Source organism: Limanda limanda, chromosome 11 (genome assembly GCF_963576545.1).
Source record: "Limanda limanda chromosome 11, fLimLim1.1, whole genome shotgun sequence".
NCBI lineage: Eukaryota > Metazoa > Chordata > Actinopteri > Pleuronectiformes > Pleuronectidae > Limanda > Limanda limanda.
In genome coordinates this window covers 24,686,619-24,706,676 of record NC_083646.1, presented here as the reverse complement: position 1 = coordinate 24,706,676, position 20,058 = coordinate 24,686,619, and the positions used below count along the sequence as shown (strand labels likewise).

Genomic DNA, 20,058 nt, shown 5'->3' with positions numbered 1-20,058 from the left:
CATAATTAAATTTATGGAACGCATATGATCTGAATATCTTTAATTTATTTACAGGATTATTCTTCTAGGGGTAGTAGGCAAACCGTGGTAATATGTCTATTATCACTGCAGTGAATACTAATCCATACCGTCACAGCTATACCATATATAATCACATAAAGGAAACAACATTAGCTTTAATCTTTTACCAGAAGATTATCCTTACTTATTTTTATAAGTATAATAATTATTATTATCTATTCTATTTGCCCTTGTAAGACTACCCGACTTTGATCAGTGTGACAAACACATTCCTCAATGACTGATGGAGAAAACCTGGTGGCAGACGTTGCAGATTGCCTTGTACAAATTCTAACTTGTGCATCCCAGCGATTACTAATCATTTTCCCATTTCCTTCTGTATTTGTGTAATCTCCTCTATTTTCCGGCTGGCAGAGGACAATTGTACATTGCCATATTTTTTTTGTATCTGGCACTGCTGTCAGATGTTTCTCTGTCTCTGTTTGGAGTGTTTGGGAACATAACGTGACAGAGAGGCTGAAGGGAGAGCAGGAGGGTTGCCTTTCATCTTCTACAGATCTCCCCCTGTGTGGCTCATGAGGTAGAGGGTCATCCACTGGAGAAGTGATGTATAAATACAGACCATTTACCATTTAGCCTGTCTTAATTGTCCAACCTATACAGATGTATTATTCTTGTATTGATTTGCACCGAAGTGCAAGCGATCAGCTCAATACGGGACATCAATTAAGGGAGGATTTAGTATTTTACGTGATTGACGGCAGACCGAGAGGAGTCGATACATCACATTATAATGACACCGATTTTGAGAAACTTGCTAGCGTTAGAAGAGTTTCATGTGTTTTTTATTTAAATTTTCTAATTCTTTTTTTAATGGGTAGAGCTGTTTACTTTGAGCCATGCTGCTGCGATTCAAAATCTTTGTTAAGCTTCTTGCATTTTAATTACCTGTGTTCCTCCCTGAGATCCTGAAGCACTGTCTTAAACTGCTGCTGGTGGTAAACAGTGCACCCCAGTGCCCCCTGTTCAGAGGCCAGGGGATGTAATAACACAACTCCATGGTTAATCTTTATTCACTGTGAGCTCTCTGCACACAGTGTTATATTCAAATAAACTCACTTGACCCTTACATAAGGAAATAAAATCACACGCGAACGTGAATTTGCAGTTTGATATTATTTTAGAACTTTCTTCTTCTAGAAATCATTCAAAGGATATATTAACATAGTTTTTGAAATGTTTGGCTTATGAATATTGCATGTGAGAGGTGCATTTAAAATTCAAATAACAATTCTGACACGTACTGAGTTCTTAAGTTATTAAAATCATTTTTCAACATAGTTGGCTCAGAATATCAACAGACCATCATTACAATTAATTTCCCAACACTCAGCTAATATGAATATTTTTCAGAGCACGCACTATTAAATAGTGTTCCACTACCTTATTCCAGAAATCTGTCTGTCCATATGTGGAACACATATCTTAAGAAGCATTCACCTTATCAACTTCACACTCGGCATTTGTATTGTTAAGGGCCCCGAGGAAGTGCAGTGTCCAATTTGTTATGATTTGGACACACGATTCATTCAATAAACAGACCTTAACTGTTATGTCCTCAGGTAACTAGCTTTTGGCAACTAGTGGGTTCTGGGCTAAAACTGTGATGATTTTATTATTTTTTTATGACCATATTGGACTAACACAGACATGGTGTCGTGGGTGCTGATCTCCATCATGGCAACTACGGCTTTCATAGAATCACCTCCTCTCCATGTATTTGTCAAAGTAAGACCACAACATTTATTTTGTTGCTGTAAGGCTTTATATTAAATAAGAGGTTGTTTTTGGTAAGTTGTGAACTTGTGTCTAAAGATGTGTCAATTGCAATTGAACTTGCTTCCATGTAATATATGAAAAAATATCTCAAGCTAAGTAAATCATTCAAACTTACATATATCACCCACAGAAAATTCTATTTCTTTTCATCAAATTAAATATTATCATATAAAATCGTCACTGCAGATAAACCAGGCAGGATGAACACAAACACTCTGCACAAAGTGTTTATAAAAAGCTCTGCAAACAACGTCCAGCATACAAACAATAAAAAGTCAAAAGTATATTGTAAAACTGTTTGAGCAGGACTCACTAATGACAAGGAATAAATCTGAAGTAGCTCCAGAATATTAAGTCAGGCCAAGAGAGTAGCTCATTCCAAACAGGCATATTAACAAAGTGAATGCATAAAAAACAAAAGAAGTAGAAGAGGCTTCAGAGATGATGAATGGTAGTTTTTGTGACTGTAAAACTCTAAAAACCAAAGCTGCATGCTGATTCTGCAGTTATTTGCAATGAAATAGGATTTTCTGAGGAAAGACTGTTTTCAAGTGGTCTGATGTCCAGGCAGATATTTCCTATGCACTATTCAGCGTTTGGTTAATAAGAATTAGTTTACTTGCACCAAATATCTAAGGAAGAATCTTTGACTTCTTGCATCGCATTTTCAAAATGCTTGTTTGGTTGTTTAATGTGTTTGTGAACAAGAAGCTATGAGACCTTTTGTCACTTCACAGATATTTCTCACTTCATCCACATCGAGAACAGAGACTTCCTCCCGCTCTGCTCTGCCTCTTCGTGATAGCGTACCTTTCAGGACTCAGTGATTTTTAGAGACTGGGCTATTCGCCTGTTGTCAGTCAGTTTGCTGCAGATATTTAAGCAGCATGTAAGCCTGATGTAAGCTCTTGTCCGAAGATGGGACAGAGGAAACACAGTGTGATATGGGGCTGAGCTCTCATTCAGTCAGACAGCAGAGCAACAGGTGAAGCTGAGGATAAACAAGGTTTGAAGTTTTTCTTATCAAAGTAAAAGTTCATCATCAACTATGGAGAACTGTATCTGATTCAGAGAAGGTGGCACTAATGAAGAATCAGCTTATCACTGGCAGGCTAAAGCAGCACAAAGCAAAACATTAGTGCAAAGTATTCTAATGAATGCACAAAGGCACTGCAGAGGGAGACAGTGTTGCCTAAGACCTGGTATTGATCAGGACAGGCTTCTCTTTTAAAATCGGGGTCAGCCGGAATTTGGGGAGTCTGACACCTCACTAACGGTGCTTCCAACACCCGCCGCGTTCGTTTCAGCTCAATCGAAATGGGGCATGTTTGCTGATTTCATTCAATTTGGTATTGGCTGGTGTGAAAGCTTTAAATCAAATCAAGAGCGAGCTGAACAACGGGACAGCCTGAAACGGATGCTCTGGGCCCGCTTCTGAGTGGCCATCCTTGTTTGGGGTGTGAAAGCAAAGCACACTAACCACAGGACTGTGTGATACTCTGTGATTGTAGATGATGTGTGCGATCTTAGTTCAAATTCAAAAGTACAGCATGAAGATAGATGCTATTACATTCATCTGATGATTGTGAACTCTTTTCACTTTCTCTTTCTTATAGTGTGTTTTATGTTGGTAAAACGTCTGTAACCCTATAAAGTCTGAAGTAGAGGGCGCTCCTCTCCCCACAGAAAACTGTCTTGAAGCTCCTGAAACATGTCACCAGTAGTCTGATTAATACTCCATTATGCACCATTATGATGGAACGTGGTAATGATGGCCTACATTTGCATAAAGCACATCCAGCAGCTTATCTGTTTTGCCCCCTAACAAAGCCAGGTAAAGCAAAAGGGAATGGCGTCATTTCTTACATACGCAATTGACTATTCACAATAGAGAGAGTCAGCTGGCCAATCACAGCGGACTGGGCCTTATTGGGAGGGGGGGCCTTAAAGGGACAGGAGTGTTTCACACAGAGGCTGAAAAGAGGAGCTGCAGCAATGGACAGTATGGGGAAAGTTACGTGTTTTCTGAAGATTAGAGCTATGTCAATATTTTCAAAGAATAATATCAATCAAAATTATGAATCTCAATATTAGTGTAATTGGTCTTGATTGGTTTTCCTGTTGAAGTCAAAGTTAAATAACATTTAATTCATTACAATACGGTGACAAATAAGCATCGTGTATATCCCAGTGTTTTTATTGTTTTTGTGTTGCTTCACTTTCTCACACTGACTAAAAGGTAGCCTCTCATGCTTAGAGAGAAGGAGGAGTAAACAATCTTTACATAATATGTTTACAGTCCTCTCCTGGTGTTAATTCTGCTATCTTGTGTTTTTCTTACAGTCTCTGTCACTAGCATGGGCCAGCATCTAGGAAAGAAAGAACCACTCACAGACAGCATGGTAAGTCTTTGATGTGCTATAGCACCTTTCATTTCTTGGTCTGTGCATGAGGTGTAATAATAACATGTTGAGATGAGTGCACATGTGTAAGCACTTTGTGATGTGGGAATGAAGCATGTGTTGGACTACTTGTTATCAGTGTGAACACTTGCTTTTATCAGCAGGACTTTGGACTGTGTTCCAGACAAGCCCAGCCTCCTTCACTCACATTGATTTACTGCCTTTACTGCGCTTTCAGCCTGACGAAGTGTGTGTGTGTGTCTTGAATGTGTTTTGAAAATGGCACATTATATAACCCAGCACAAAGGTGAACATTTTGTTATGTACTTTTCTTAATATGCACTGAATTCATGTCCAAGGTCTGTGGATAGATATATTTATAGAAATTTCTATGTGGTTTAATTTATTTTTGAGCCGCCTACATGTTTTCGGCAGCAAAGATTATATACATCATGCATTAACAAAAATACATAATGTCTATTTCTTAGATTGTAAATTGTTGTATTTTTAATTCTTAGTAATTGTAAAAACATTAGATTTGGTGATTTTTTTTTTGTGCTTTAACGTAAATGATGGATTTTATTCTGAAAATCGTGCACTCTGACACATTTTGGAAGGTTAGCTTGTAAAGTATCTCTGCGTAGGTAGATTTTTATATAGTTTGCAAGCTGCATTTAAAAGCGATCATTGCTGTAATTGTCAGCATCCCACTCTTAATTAAACGGTGTTGTCATGGCAGCAACCAATGCACAATTATTCTCCATGGCTCTTGTGCGTCGCCCTATAATAACCCTTCAAAAAACCACAACCCTCTCTGCAACAGCGGATCTGCGACAGAACCCATATGAACTGGAGAGAGTAAATAGATGATTGTGTGCATCAGGGCTGACACTAAAGTCAGGTACACATCTCATGTAACCCTTAATGGCTCCATGATCATCTGGAAGGTTCAGCTGTCTGACACAGATAATTGACCATCCATATAAACTGTACCTACGAATCGTTATTTCACTCCAGCACTCTCACTACCCTGGAAGTCAATTTTTTAGTTTTTTTATCAGGTCAGAAATGAAAAGTGTAATACCAATGTTTCAGTGCTCTTGCATCATGTAATGTGTTGAACCAGATGCTTTACACAGGAAATTAAAGTCTCACACTGCAGAGCAAGGATGTGATGCCAGTTGATGGACTGTGCTTCCTCCTGTTACAGTATTGTGTTGCAACAAGATTATATATTGCATTGAGAGCATCAGGCTGGAACTGTGAGTTTATACCGTAAAAGATAAGGAAAATAATCAATCCTTTATAGTGGTACTCAACGGAAGGTGTGATCACATGTCAAGTAAGATGGAGTCTAGTGACCAATTATGTCCAATTCTGTAGTTACAAACAAGGTGCTCTTCTGTGTCCCTGGAGCTACTTGACAAAAGCAGTCTGCCTCTCAGAGTGCTGTAATTCAGGAGAGCAAATATGTTTGAGAGACACCTCGTTCTGTGACGTGAGTGCAGACATTACAGGCCAGGCAGACACTGCTCCTGTGTGCTGGGCACAGAGGAGGACCATGCGTAAACTAGGCCAGTAATGTAATTAAATGACATTGTGTAATTGACCCTAGCCTTGTTTAAGTCCCTTTTTGTCGCAGCTTTTCACTGCAGAGATAATGACTTTGACCCATTACGGCTGTGGCTGCAATCAGAATTGAAGAGGAGGATTGCGAGCTTGGTGTGAGAGGACCCTCACCCCAGACTGGGCGCAAGGACAAGCGAGGAGGTGAAGAAAGTAGAAAAAGAACAAAACAAATGTCAGCATGTGAGGCTAACCGCATATTAAGCTTCAGTCTGCCTTTGGTCTCACTACCTGGAGGGGGCCTGTTATGGGCAAAGTATTAAGTTGGCGTGCTGGGGAACAAGAGACCCCCGACCAGCAGGGAGGCTGAGGGCTCAGCCTGCAGCTGATGGGTTTCCTTCGCCTGCAAAGCACACCCTGAGGAGAATCAGAGCAGGAGTCGGAGTGTGAAGCTGACAGGGAAGGTGTTAGAGCAGTATGTTGCACCGAAGCAGCTTTTTCTATTTATTTATTTAGCTTTGAGGTTAAGCTGTGTGTCCCTCTGTATCTGTCATTTCCTTTCCCCTTACTTTCTTTGTGATTGATTATCGTGACAAAAGAGTCAATTCACAGGTCTGGCAAAACCGCCCAGTTGTCATAGTGACAGTGGAGCAGGAACAGAGCGTGAGACAATAAGGAGGGTGGTGTTTGGATGCTGTTGTCTGAGTCGTGATCCTGCTTCCAATCCCTCATCATTTCAGGAAGGGTGAAATGTACCTGTATCTCTTAAATCACACCTGATCAGAGGCTCCGACAAAATGTTTCTCTCTCAGGCACCTGAAATGTTCATACTGCTGATCATTTGCAGCCACACAGTCCACTTGGAATTATTGGCCCCAAATTGGTTTTGGAGTTCCCTTTCACATATGAAGATTGTTCTGATCACAACAACAGGGTTGGCGCCTGGTAGAACAGGATATGAGGTTTAAATTCTGCTGCGGTTTTAATTTATAGCTCATCAACACCGTCTTTCCAATTTGACGTCTCATTCTGTGTCTTCTAGGTGATTGACACCTCTTTTTAATTTGGATTATTTTCGTTTTTCTTCAGTTGCGTAACCGTCACGTTATATATGTCATCAACATGGACACTTGCATGAATTTGACGTTGTACTGCTGTATACTGACAAGGACTCACTCAGACCTTTAGTGGACATTTTACTTGGTGGCTGGTAAGAAAGGTTATGGAAAATGTCCTGAGCATCTGACCCTGACAGTTACATTCTGAATGGTTTCCATGAACCATGGTCTGAATGGTTAATTTACACCAGAAAAATGTAGAAGAAGTAGACCTCCTGATTGGTTTAAATTCACCACTGAATTATATCTGCAATAGTAGGGGAGTACAATATCAAGATATCAAGAAAATATTCATCCTCTTTTATCCTCTCTCTGGATGGGGGCGTGCCAACACTGAATAACAGGCACAGGCATGTAGTGTGGTATGCTCAAATCTGCTGCCAGATTCACCCATCGCTGTGTGTAAATCCGGAAAATTCCTCAATAAATAAACCGAAGGGTAGTCACCCAGTCAATATATTTGCTTCTACAAATTCAGTCATTTTATATTGTATCTCTTTTTTATCAAACACACTTGGTTGATAATAACAGAGAAAACCAACAAATAATGAATCCACGTGTAAAAACACATCAATTTCACGAACACCTTATATGCAGATAACTGGCCAATCAGAGATTTCTTTTTTTTGTGGCTATTTCCGATATCCACGTGAACATCAGGATGTGGTATATCATAAAACATCATTTGACTCCACTTGAGATCTACTGATGCTGAACAATCAGAGATTTATCTATCACAGCAAAGTCAGAAATATCATTTTTCTACTGACGGTTACATTGAGACCATAGTGCGGTACAGCCAAAGACTTTGAATCAAGGACTTACAGTCACTGTCACTTTTCTCCATTTGACATGACTCTCTGGCTCTTTCTTAGGGCTGGGCGATAAAATGACAGAGATAATTTGATAGAAATTTACGACATGATCGATAGAACTCATTACATTCATGTTTTGACAGACAAATAGCCATCGACAATTACAATACCGCTGCGCCGAACCAATCATGTGGCTAGAATAGAGTTACAGCCAGTTCAAGTTAGGTTGACGGCCACAGCACAGAGCGGAGGAGCAGCTGCACACGTGCTAATGTTCCTGTGTGAGGAGGGACAGAGATGAGCACACACACACACACTCCTGCAGACAGAATTTCTTTCTGCAGATTACGACGCAACGCAGTGTTTTAACTTCTTTGTTGCAGAAGAAGCGACGCCCCATTTATCCAGGGACAGATATATGGATTCAGCAGGAAAGCAAGAACAACATTCAACATCTTAAAGGGACTCTTATCTTTGTTGCATTTTTACACTTTTTGTGGATAAGGTTAAATTGGTATTAATAAGGTAATGACACTCTAAAATGCAAGACAGACCCACCAGGAGTTAAAGCAAACAATTATTTCACTCTCGTAATATTTAGTGAAAACTTCAACCAATAAAATTCTTCGGACCGAAGGACCTTATTGGCCGACAGACCTGTCTGTTTGCTGCATGGAAACAGACAGGAAGCCCGTCTGCTTCTTCTGGCGCATTCGGGCCCGCGTCATCAAGGCGCGTCCTCAACTATAGGGTTTGTTTTGATTCCACGGCAGACAGTAGCGAGTAGCGACCGAATCGACCGTAGCGACTGACGATGGCAGACCAAAGTGGTCCACGGCGTACTGAAACAGCCGCTCCCAGGGGGAAAAACAAAAGAAAAAACACCGCGGATGGGAACAAGGGGGTGGGGCATTGGAGGAAGGCGGGATGATTCGAATGTGCTGTAATTCTCAAATGCAACAAAGGTAAGAGTCCCTTTAAACAAAATTTGGAAAAGTAAAAAAAATCTCCCTCAAGATGAAGCTTCAAATCTTTAACTCCAACGTTAAAATGGTGCTGCTCTATGGCTCCGAAACCTGGAGAACGACCACTAACAAACTGCAAACCTTCATAAACCACTGCCTAAGACGCATCCGTGGAGTCTTCTGGCCAAACACAATAAGCAACATCAACCTGTGGGAATGCACAGAACAAGAAACAGTAGATAAACAGCTGTTAAGAACAAAATGGAGTTTGATTGGACACACACTACAAAGAAACATAACAGCAATAACAAGACAGGCACTGACATGGAACCCACAAGGCAAACAGGGTAGAGGACGACCCAAAAACACCTGGAGAAGGAGCACAGAGCAGGAATTCAAGAAGAAGGGACTGACGTGGAAACTGGAGAGGATGGCTCAAGACAGACGAGGGTGGAAACAATTCATCAATGGCCTATGTTCCGAAAGGAATATAAAGGCCAAATAGAAATAGATAGGTTTTTAATAAAAATCAGTTCTAAGTGTGAGTGATTAGAAAATATCAGAGTTGCAGTGTCACTTGTTGACCTATGCAGAGTAATGCACCTCAGTGCAGTGGCGCTGATTAGATTTATATCATGATATACACAGTATATCGATATCGTTACAAATAAATGATCTTGATAAGATTTTTTACCATATCCATATCCCAGCCTTACTCTTACATGATTTCTGAAGCTAACCACCAATGTTCATTCTGTGGTACATGTATTAGCTACAGTACAGTTCACATCAGATGTTGTCAAAAGTAATTTTGTGAAAACACAAAAACACAGTGTCAGATCGAGGATTTTTGTAAATTGGGTTCAATTAAGGGGCCACAATTTACACAGAGGAGCCAATTACTTGTCCAACATCCACGCACACTTCCTGATTCAGTAAGGTGCACATTCAAGTCGTTCCAAAGCCGCATATCATTAAATATATGTTTTTAAAATGTTTGAACGAATTGACAAATTATCATATTAATTAAGAATTAAGGTAGTAGGTAAGTACTTTTTTTAAAGACCTCTGACAGGACAGGGGCACTTCAGGGGCAAATCAGATTTTTAAATGGGACACTGGCCCTGCCCCTGGATCTGCCTCTGTCACAAACAAAACATTTGATTATGGGCAATTCGTTGTTTTTAATGCAGAAAATGACACAAAAATAGTTTGAGTGCTTTAATTTATGGTTTGTTGCTCACTAGCTTTTTTCGTTGGCTACATTTAGCCTTCCACTTTGTCTGGTAGAATAACAGTTTTAAAACTTCTGACAGGAAGGCCGAGTCTCCAGATGAGGGAGCTTGAGGCTCAGCTTGTAGCCAATTAGAGCACTCTGAATTGAGACCAGCCCAGCCGGCTCGATCCTGTCTCTGCTGTTCCTCTGTGTGAGATCTGTCAGAAGAAGAATTGAATCCTAACAAGTCTTTCTTTCCTATTCTGACACTTTACTGATTTGCTTTGCAAAGTTAAGTTTTAACCAGAATACCCTTGACACACACAAGCACAAAGTAGAACAATGTTTGACGTTGGAATATTTAACAACATATCAGCTTTTTCTTCATTCTGTTTGAGTTATGACATATTGACGAATGTTTGCTAAACAAAGAAAAATCAACTGAATCTTAATATCATGTTATTTTCTCTCAGTGATGCACAAAATATAAGCTTTTGAGAGGCTTAAACAAAAGTACCATTACATTTCTGAATGTTATCTTTCTGGCCTGTGGCAGTTTGGCTCGAAACTTAATTACTTTCATACAGCTGAATAACAAAGATATGGGATTGTCTTCTTGACCTCTGACGAACATTATTACGATGTAAACGCAGCCTGTTGAAGATAGAGCCAGGCTCCACAATGTCTCCTGCTTTTTATATCCCGGTGGACATATGAAAGGCACATGCTCCATTAGTCTTACATCTCTAAGATGTGGACAGGATGAAACACTGAAGGGTTCCTGTCCTTGTATCTGTCACTGAGCAAGACTGACTGGAAGAGGGACTTGGATTCCTTTGAAAATATCAAATCAGCCAAACCCTGGAAGGTGTTGAAATCACTGCACTCTTCTTCCCCTCTTTCTACTCGAATGTAAGGAGTACTTTGGGGCCCTAGTACTGAATGGGGATCAGGCAGCTGAGCGGAGCTGAAGTGCAACCACCTTGGCTGAGTGTGGCCGCATGAGACGCCCCTGAAACAGGCTGAATACACACGCTCACAAGTATTAGCCCACATGTCTTTAAAGCAAGGTCATTTGCAACATCTCTCACACAGCTTGACAGACAATACATTAAAAATGCCCTTGTGAGTGTTTGCTCCAAATGTTCCAGCACTTAGTTATAAATGTTTCTTTTCACTCGGCACATGAACACTGAGAAAGTTGGCAGATTAACCACTTGAATTCTTACCAAAGCGCAGATTCAGCAGCAGAAACAGCAGATCAATGATTTCAAACGAATCAGTCACCATCGGAAATGGCCGCTGTCTCAGCAGCAATCTACCTCATCGTCTTCTATGTAGGTGACATCGCTTTTTCACTGGGAGAGATATTTTATTTTTTCCTTTTTTTTTTATGTCTGTCGCTTATTAGAAGTGTCATCAACCCCCCCACCCGCTCACACTGAATCCAGCGGGGGATCTTTTGCTGTCTGCACACCAGTCAGTTCTCACCATTACTTCAGCGCGGGTGACGTTTTCACACACTCGACACGAGAGCAGGGGTTGGGAACATCCAGCCTCTGGGACGAATACAAACCACAAGACAATGTCATCGGACCAGCAAGACAATTCATAAGGTCACAAAAAATCAAAGGTGGTTCTTGGGCAGACGGAAGTGCACATTCACCTACTGTCTGTCATCTAAGTGGATCCTGGAAATAGTGTGGCGTTAAATAGGTGATAATTATGTGGGAGATTCTGTACATTTCTGTGAACGTGGTCTATAATTCAGAGGAATATGGCCTGATATAGAAAACTCAGACGTCAGATGAGGACAGAGAATAGCAGGAGCATTCAGAAAAACATGTATAATTGGCAAATGTGAGCTGCTTTCGTCATCTCACTTACATCCCGCAGGCTCAGGCTTTCTGTGCATTATCACAATATATAATGTGCATTGAAAGAAAAAAACATTAAGGCAACAGCATAAAGGCAACACAAACAAACATGGAGGAAGCTGAACGCATCAAAGAACAGGGTAATAAATGGGGCGATGGGGTAATTCCAAAGGGCTCCGACCAACCCAGAGACAACATGAAGCTGAAACATGACCATATGTTGAAACTTTGCACTATCTTGAGAAAAATATTCACACTTGGGTAATTACCTATTTTTATCAAGAATATGATTTTAAGTGTAATAAGCAATGAGCCTTTCTATAGACTCTGTTTGTATTTATTCACTGAAATTGTATAAAACATGATGTGTCTTGATATGTATCTTTATCTGGATATGAAACAAGCTTCATCAGCATTTGATATTTGGTTATGTCGATGTTTCACCGTCTCCCTGCATCGAGCTGAACAAGAGCTATATTTAATAAGTCACCGTTGGCGAGTAGGTCTGAAGTCACGCTGACAGCATCAAGCTGTTGCTCTGGTCAACGTAGGAATAATCGACAACGTTATTCTTCTCCTCCATATTCTATCATTGAACCATTTGTTAATCGTGACGGACAGATGCAGTGGAAGATAATAATTGGAAGCAACAAGCTAATGGTATTTTGAAAGGTGAATCATATGCAGTACATGGGTAAAAGTTGTTGTCGTTTCACAATATGTATTTTAACTGCTTTACCTATAGTGTCTGAGGCCACTCTCCCATCTTAGATTCTTGGAATCCTCTGTCTCTCAAAGTGCAAATCGTGTGCTTTTTCTAAATTTCATTAATCCCCATTACATGCAAGTTGAACCATTCCCATCAGCTCCTGGAATGCTCCTGGAGAATGTCTGGAGTTTCCATTGCTAATTTTGTACACTCACAAGAAGTACAAAGCTGAAAACTGACACAAGACACCTTTATCTTTACTTTGGGTGTGTGTGAACAAAATCCAACAAAGGTTGAATGCTTAGTATACTGTGGGAATACAAGGATAATCTAAGCTTTATCATTCCACAAAAATCCATGTACAACATCTGATTCTCTCTCTGCTATAACAGTGATTCAGGTATTTTGGATCAGCCCTTTTTCTTTTTCTTGTCCACCTCAGCCAATTTCCTACTATCTTTTGCATTCTTAATTTAAAAAGTTTTCTTTCACTTCACATTTTATTCGACTTTGTATACAAGTTAAATGAACCTATTTAAATTCGTGTCTCTGGTAGGATGCTCCAGCTCAAAGTATGTAATTAGTTCTCTATAACTTTAAATTCTATTAATAACTAAATAAGAAATTTGATTTGATTGACAGGGGTTAAACAAGCATTGCAATTGTCATCCAGTTCTGATTTATGTGTGTCTAAAATCATGACTGGTGAGTGTTCAGCTGAGACCTTCCCACTTCAAACCAGTAAAGAGAGCACAAACACTCATTAATACAACCATCAAGGTAATATCTTACTGAAATAAACAAAAACAAACAAAACTGTTATAACCCACGTAACAGTGGTTTCAGGAAGTCTCTTAGTGAGAAAAAGATATTCATCAATGCATCATCCTTTTGACTAAAAGAACATTTGACTAAGTTTGTGAATAGCAGTAAAAGTAAACTTCTTCTTCTTCTTTGTTTGGTTTATTGGCGGGTGGCAACCAACATCAAGGTGCATTACCGCCATCCACTGTGCGTTTCAATATCAATTAATCACACATATGAATATCATACTTCTTCCAAAAAAGTCATGGTATAAGGCTAGTCTTTTAAGATAACAATCACACTCTATAGTAGGAAGAGTCAAATCTAAATCGAATATTTGGGTTAGGGTGTGATATGAAGAGATAACACATTTCTTTATTTCAAAGTATTAACATAATTTGTTTGCGTGATTGTAAGGACAAACACATTTTAATAAGCATGGTGCACTTGCTGGTCTCTGTATGATTTGCAATGGTGCTTGCTCACCACACTTGTTCATGTCCCCCCAGCTGCCAGGACTTTGTTACATGCACTTCCCTGTATGCTCATTAAATGTTGATCAATGTGCGCACAGTTTTTGAATAAGTGTGTTGATTCCCTCATAATGGCAAACGTACTCATGAGTGGAAATGTTGAAGTGCCAGCACAGAATAGCTGCGTGTGTTGTGCTTAATGTGTTGTGTTGTCTGTAATGTGTTGTGTTGTGCTTAATGTGTTGTGTTGTCTGTAATGTGTTGCTTTGGGCGTAATGTGTTGTGTTGTCAAATTGAGGAAGATGTTTTCTTACTTTGCTTGTGTTTTGTCTATGTTACCGGCACCAGACCTAAGGGAAATCAGCAAGGGTTACACAGGCCAGGGAGCGCTGCGTAACCAATAGATACATGGATATAGTCTGTGGATTTAAGAAGGGAGGAGACTAAGTTTAGCGTCTTGCTCAGGCTGAACGCATTTATTATATATCACAAATTATAGATCTTCACACATCATTCATCTTAATTCTCCATTCGGTTTCACTCTCTTGTTAAAGTGCTTTCTGTTAACATTACACAAAAAAATAATAGAAAATAAAAACAACAAATACATAAAGACTAAAGACTGAAACACATTCACTTAACATAAATTCCTACACTGACTCATACACACCCATCTCTGATTACACACACATACACACACACACCATGAATATATCTCATACACACACATAACATAAACCAATCCCATTATTAGAACTGCCTTCAAATCATACAAATTGCCATTTTACGCTCCGCACACACACACTTCAACTCATCAGCGGCATCTAAAAACGCACAGAGCACTTTCTTTTTTAGAATATTTCCACTATCTGTATTTCTCCAATAGGATTTTTTCTGCTGAAATCATATCAAGATGGAAATGGTATTTCCCTTGTATATATGGTGATCCTCGGTTTCAGCATTGCCTTCGTACTGGCATTTTCTGTGGGTGCCAATGATGTGGGCAATTCGCTGGATCAAGCCTGCATCCTGGCGTTCATCTTTGAGACACTAGGCGCGATACTGCTGGGAGCCAAAGTTGGCGAGACGATTCGGAATGAAATTGTAGACGTCAGCATGTACAACGACACAGTGCTCATGGCAGGGTGGGTCAACGCCATGGTCAGGTCAGCCTTTTTGCAGCTAATCACCTCCTTCCTCAAACTGCCCATCTCTGGATGTCACTCCATTGTTGGCGCCATCATCGGCAACAAGGGGCTACAGTGAATGCAGTTCTTCTGGATCGTGCTATCATGGTTCATCTCCCCTTGCTCTCTGGGCTCATGTCTGGACTCCTCTTCCTGGTCATCAGATAACTCATCCTCAACAAGGAGGACTCTGTCCCCAACGGCCTGCGAGCGCTGCCTCTCTTCTATGCCACAGTCATTAGGATCAACCTGTTTTCCATCATGTATACCGGAGTGCTGTTGCTTGAGTTGCTGCTGTTGCACATCTTTTTCGTAACTTTTACCGGGTCGTTGGTGTGTGCCTGTTCCGTCTTGTTAATCGTGTGTCCTTGGATTAGGAGGAAAATAGCAAATCATCTCTTATTACTTCAGGGCAACTTGGTTCAGCAGGGCAGGGTGGAGGAGGAAGGGGCCCCAGCTCCAATACTTCTGGACGACTTGGCCGAGGAGGATCATGAGGAGAGGGACAAACCTGAGGTGTTCCAGCTTTTCCAGTTCCTGCAGATCCTCACCGCCTGCTCCTGGTCCTTCGCCCACCAGTGTCTCTTCTTGTGGGCGATGCATCTGGGTGAATCTCTCTATCCTTGTGTGGTGGATATGTGGAACTGTCCGAGGTCGGTGGAGATGGATAACCGTCTAGATAGTTGTGGTCAGGATGAGGGGGAGTGGAGCTCCCCTGCTGGTGGCTTGTTGAGTCTCCGATCTTGACTTCACCCACTCCGGGGTCCGTGGCCAGCAGGTCGTCGAAGGAAAGGAGTTGGGCCATGCCTTCATCCTCCAGGGCGGTAAATTCTTCACCTCTTATGCAGTCAACAATCAGGTCATACAGTTCTGGTTCACTCGACTGTGCTAGTTGTGTCGATGTAACTTACAACTCTCCGTAACTGGCTTGCACTCAAATCAAACAGTCTCTTCTGGATCTCGAAGGCCAGCGTCCGCCGGGGGGTGATGACGTTACACAGGTGGCCTCTGCTCTCTGGATAACGCACTTGACTGCAGCCTTCCCTGAAGCACTGGACACAGGTTCACGCTGTCTTGGCACCCACTTCACCAGGCGTTGTCGCTAGATCATCCCGGACGAGCCCCCAATTGTTACCGGCACTAGACCTAGGGGAAATCTGGACTGGCAGCAAGGGAGCGCTGCTTAACCAATAGGTACATGGAGATAGCCTGTGGATTTAAGAAGGGAGGAGACTTAGTTTAGCGTCTTGCTCAGGCTGCACTCATTTATAATGAGCTACGTATGCGCAGAGCCTGTGCTTACGGTCTCCCTTCAGGATTTACTGCTGTACCAACAGCGCCACCTACTGACGTGGAGTATAATTGTCATGTGAAACTGTTAGAATAGTTCAGTTGTCTTTTAAAAAATAAGGGGGGCATCTGTTAAAAATAAAAATAAATGCATAGCATTTCCAAAGTACTACATCTACTTGCATGTGTTTTCTTAAGTTGCGGTGCGGTGAGCTCTCAGGGACACAATTCATCACAATTTGCAGAACAAACATCTCTGAACTTGACTTGACATCTCTTTAAGTTTTGTTTGTTTTGTCTGGGTCCCACTGCCAGGTTCTTTCCCTGCAGCCGTCTGTAGAGACAGCTAAAGAAACTTTTGAAATGTTTCACTGTAGATTATTGGAGCCTGGCGCTTTTGTTTTTTTAATATATAAACTGATAGGATTTTAAATGGGTGTGATCATGCAAAACGTTTTAATTAAATCACAGACTTTGTATCAAGAGAAGCATCACCCCCAGATTCCTTTCCCACCTGAAACGGTGACATCTGTGTTGACTTTACAATTTCAGTAACCTTTTTTCTATTCTGTGCACATGCTCACTGTAGCATTTTACCACAAGGTCTCAAGATGAATATGATAACATGTAGTCTATTGGCAGATTGTTACTTTCAACTATCAACTACTTTTTATGTGTTCACCCCTGCCTCTTGTTTTGCTGGTTTGTATGTAGTGATTACCACAAAACATGGTGGAAGGATGCGGTATGGGTCAGGGAGGAACATGGATCCAGATCATGGGGCGAATCCAGGAATCTTTTTTCACTTTCTTCAACATTTAGTTTTTTATTCACTTTTTCACTGATTACCCAGGAAATATTTAATGGAACTCAAAGACAATTAGCAGTAAGGAGACTAATCTCTATTAGTGTGTGCAGCTTAAATTAATTTAATAACTATTGGGCCATGTCAGAATTATGCACGCTACTGACAATTGTGAAGACTAATCTTGCAAAAGCAAACTTTCATTAAGATGTGTAGTGTCTTCACTTCTGCGTTGTGAATGTTTTTTTCTTTAAAGCACACTTCAAATCCTATGTCTTTACAATTTATTGTCCGTCCATCAACATCTAAACATGTAACTGGGATTTTCAGACTTTTTCCTCCACACTGACAGTGCTCGTCGCCTTCTCAAGAGAGTTCAAGGCAAAGAGAGCACCACTCAATGAATATATTTTTAAATTAATTATCACTAAAACTAAATAAAATAATTAACATAAATAAAAAATTAAATAAAGTAAATAAAATACACTTTACATAAATTAGACAATCTAACGTACATGTTGGACATTAAGAAAATAATAAAACAAGACATACATAAACTCACATACCTGCAGTTGTGGAAACAAACAGTGTCTGCATGAAGTGACTGCATGCTCGTCGCCTGTACAATACACATAGAGTTACTTTGCTTTCCGCTAACAACACAATGTTCTCTTCATCACATGCAGGTTTACACAAATACAACAATTGACAACACAACAAACTAACATGAAATCTTTAAAACAACATTAAATAACATGTACACTAACTGCTGATGTTATTTACAACTTAAAAGTAATGAAAGTCAGAAGGCGACGAAAGAGCATATCTTCCCAAGAGAGTCCGAGGTCAAAGAAGAAGTCCCACCATGGAAGCATAAAACCCCCCTCCACTACCGCCAGTACTCCCCGATCCCACCCAAGGAGTCTTGTACACTTAACATGGTGTTCAACATTCTTTTATAGAACTATGACAAAACATAATGATGAAAACTCAACAAGAAAGAAACAAAAATAACCTTAACACAAAAGTGGTAATCCCCCCCCCCCTTCAAAATAAAAGTGTCTACTTTATTAGCTGTGGGAATTTCCTGTTATTCAATACATATAGCACAAAACAAAATACTACTACTACAGATGCAACCAAAAAACTGTATCACATACAACATCACATGTTTTTACATTGATGTCACATGGATAACCTTAATAAATGTATACACAATTAGGCAAGATGGATGAAGAAATACAAAAATATAGAATATCAGTAGTGTCGCAAACACATCAGACTGTTTCTGCTTTATCTGTTTAACAGCTGTTGGAGGGATGAATACTGTAGCAGTTAAAACCACTATGTTTGATTGGATCAAAACTTTAATTACAACTTTTTAAATGTTCTACATCCATCCATTCTTCCATTTGTGTCTATAGAAGATGAATCAGTGTAGGCTACTTTCAATGTCAAGAGCAATAGGAAATCCCAAGAATCCTATTAAAATCCTGATGAAGACCACTGATAAGACACATACAGTTCAGAGCTGGCATCAGAATGAGTAAATACTATTTATAGAACATGATTCAACATTCATAGCAGCTTCTTTTGAGTATTAAATGAATAAGTCTGAGTCTAATTCTGCTGTAATTACAAAGCCTAATAGTCTAATGGCCTAAATTGCTGTAACTGTCTCTCTCGCTCATTCTCTCTGTGGTTGTCTCATTCTTTGCTCTGTTGCCATGGTAGCTCAGCGCCTCACCTCTTAAATCTGTTTTTGTCCTCCTATTAAAGGCTTCTTCACCTGAACCCAAAGTGGCACCGACAGCAGCAGCAGCACCAATACCAGTAGCAGCAGTAGCAGAAGCAGAACCAGAATCACAAGACGAAGTCTTCGGTAAGAGGTCTTGAATGTAAATGCATATTGAGGTGGAAGTAAGCATGATCAGGAAAATCCACCAGCCTGAGCAAACTAACCACCATCAATAGAATCTGTCCTGTTGCCTAATGTGACTTATGATTCTTCAGTTAACAAATTGCACCAGCCTCTAAAGCCTCTGTGCTCAATCTCTAATCAGTGAATGTGGTTTGGTGCAGAAGAGCATTAGTGTTAGGTAAATACAAATATGCAATTTACTGCTTTACGATTTTTCAGATATCATAAGTAAAAGTGAAATGAAAGTTTAGTTTTTCTTCCATGTGGTTCTTGTTAAGGCATTAGTCTAAAATCATATATGACAAATGTATCACCATGGAATTAGTGGAACCTTAAATCCTGATGAGCACAGTCACTCCTGCAGTGCATCATTCGACTGAAGTGAACAGCCTGACCTGTAAAAAGTTCACTCTTACCAAAGATGAATGAAACACAGTGGTTTGTGTAAGACTGTTATTATTCCTTGTTATGAGAAAAATGTCCGAAGTCAGTGTTCCACTCACCTCGACGTCTCATTCGTCACAGTTCTGCTCTCAGAGAAGTTCAGTCCCGTTCATTGTGATGTGTTTGGTGTTTAAGGGCAGGGGGTGAAAAAGTTCCTTTGTAATACTACAGCTCAGCAGATGAGGGCAGAGTCTGATCCACAACAAAGGCCTTCTTTACGTTGGCACTATGCTCATTGAGTTCAACGCTGGATATTTTTTTACAAAATGGGATGAAGTGGATTATCCCTGAGGACAAAGGAAAATGTTCAATGCTCGTGCAAATTTGCTGAATTATCTTTTTTTCTATGAAGCAACAGCTTAGATTTAAATGGACCTTCTGATGAGATATTGTAAATTAAGCACTTTTTTTTGTACAGCAGATTATTTTATATAAATTTCTCATAATGGACCAAGATATTGTATGTCAAATAATAAGAAATATAAGCTCTACTAAGACCTTAAATAAAACACAAGTTTATGAGACATTTCCTATGAAATCGACTGCTTTAATGTTTTTTTTTTTTAGTGAATGAAACCATTAGTGTCTCTGAAGCTTCTGTGGGCG

General features: G+C 40.1%; 1 protein-coding gene across 1 annotated transcript in view; it reads left to right on the top strand.

Moving 5' to 3' along the window:
• Positions 1 to 20,058, top strand: part of LOC133014236 (myelin basic protein-like) — a 52,601-nt gene that overhangs the window by 12,461 nt on the left and 20,082 nt on the right. The window contains exons 2-3 of the mRNA XM_061081425.1: positions 4,204 to 4,262; positions 18,867 to 18,969. Of these exons, the coding sequence (XP_060937408.1) occupies positions 4,204 to 4,262; positions 18,867 to 18,969 (162 nt within the window). The remainder of the gene's footprint in view (positions 1 to 4,203; positions 4,263 to 18,866; positions 18,970 to 20,058) is intronic.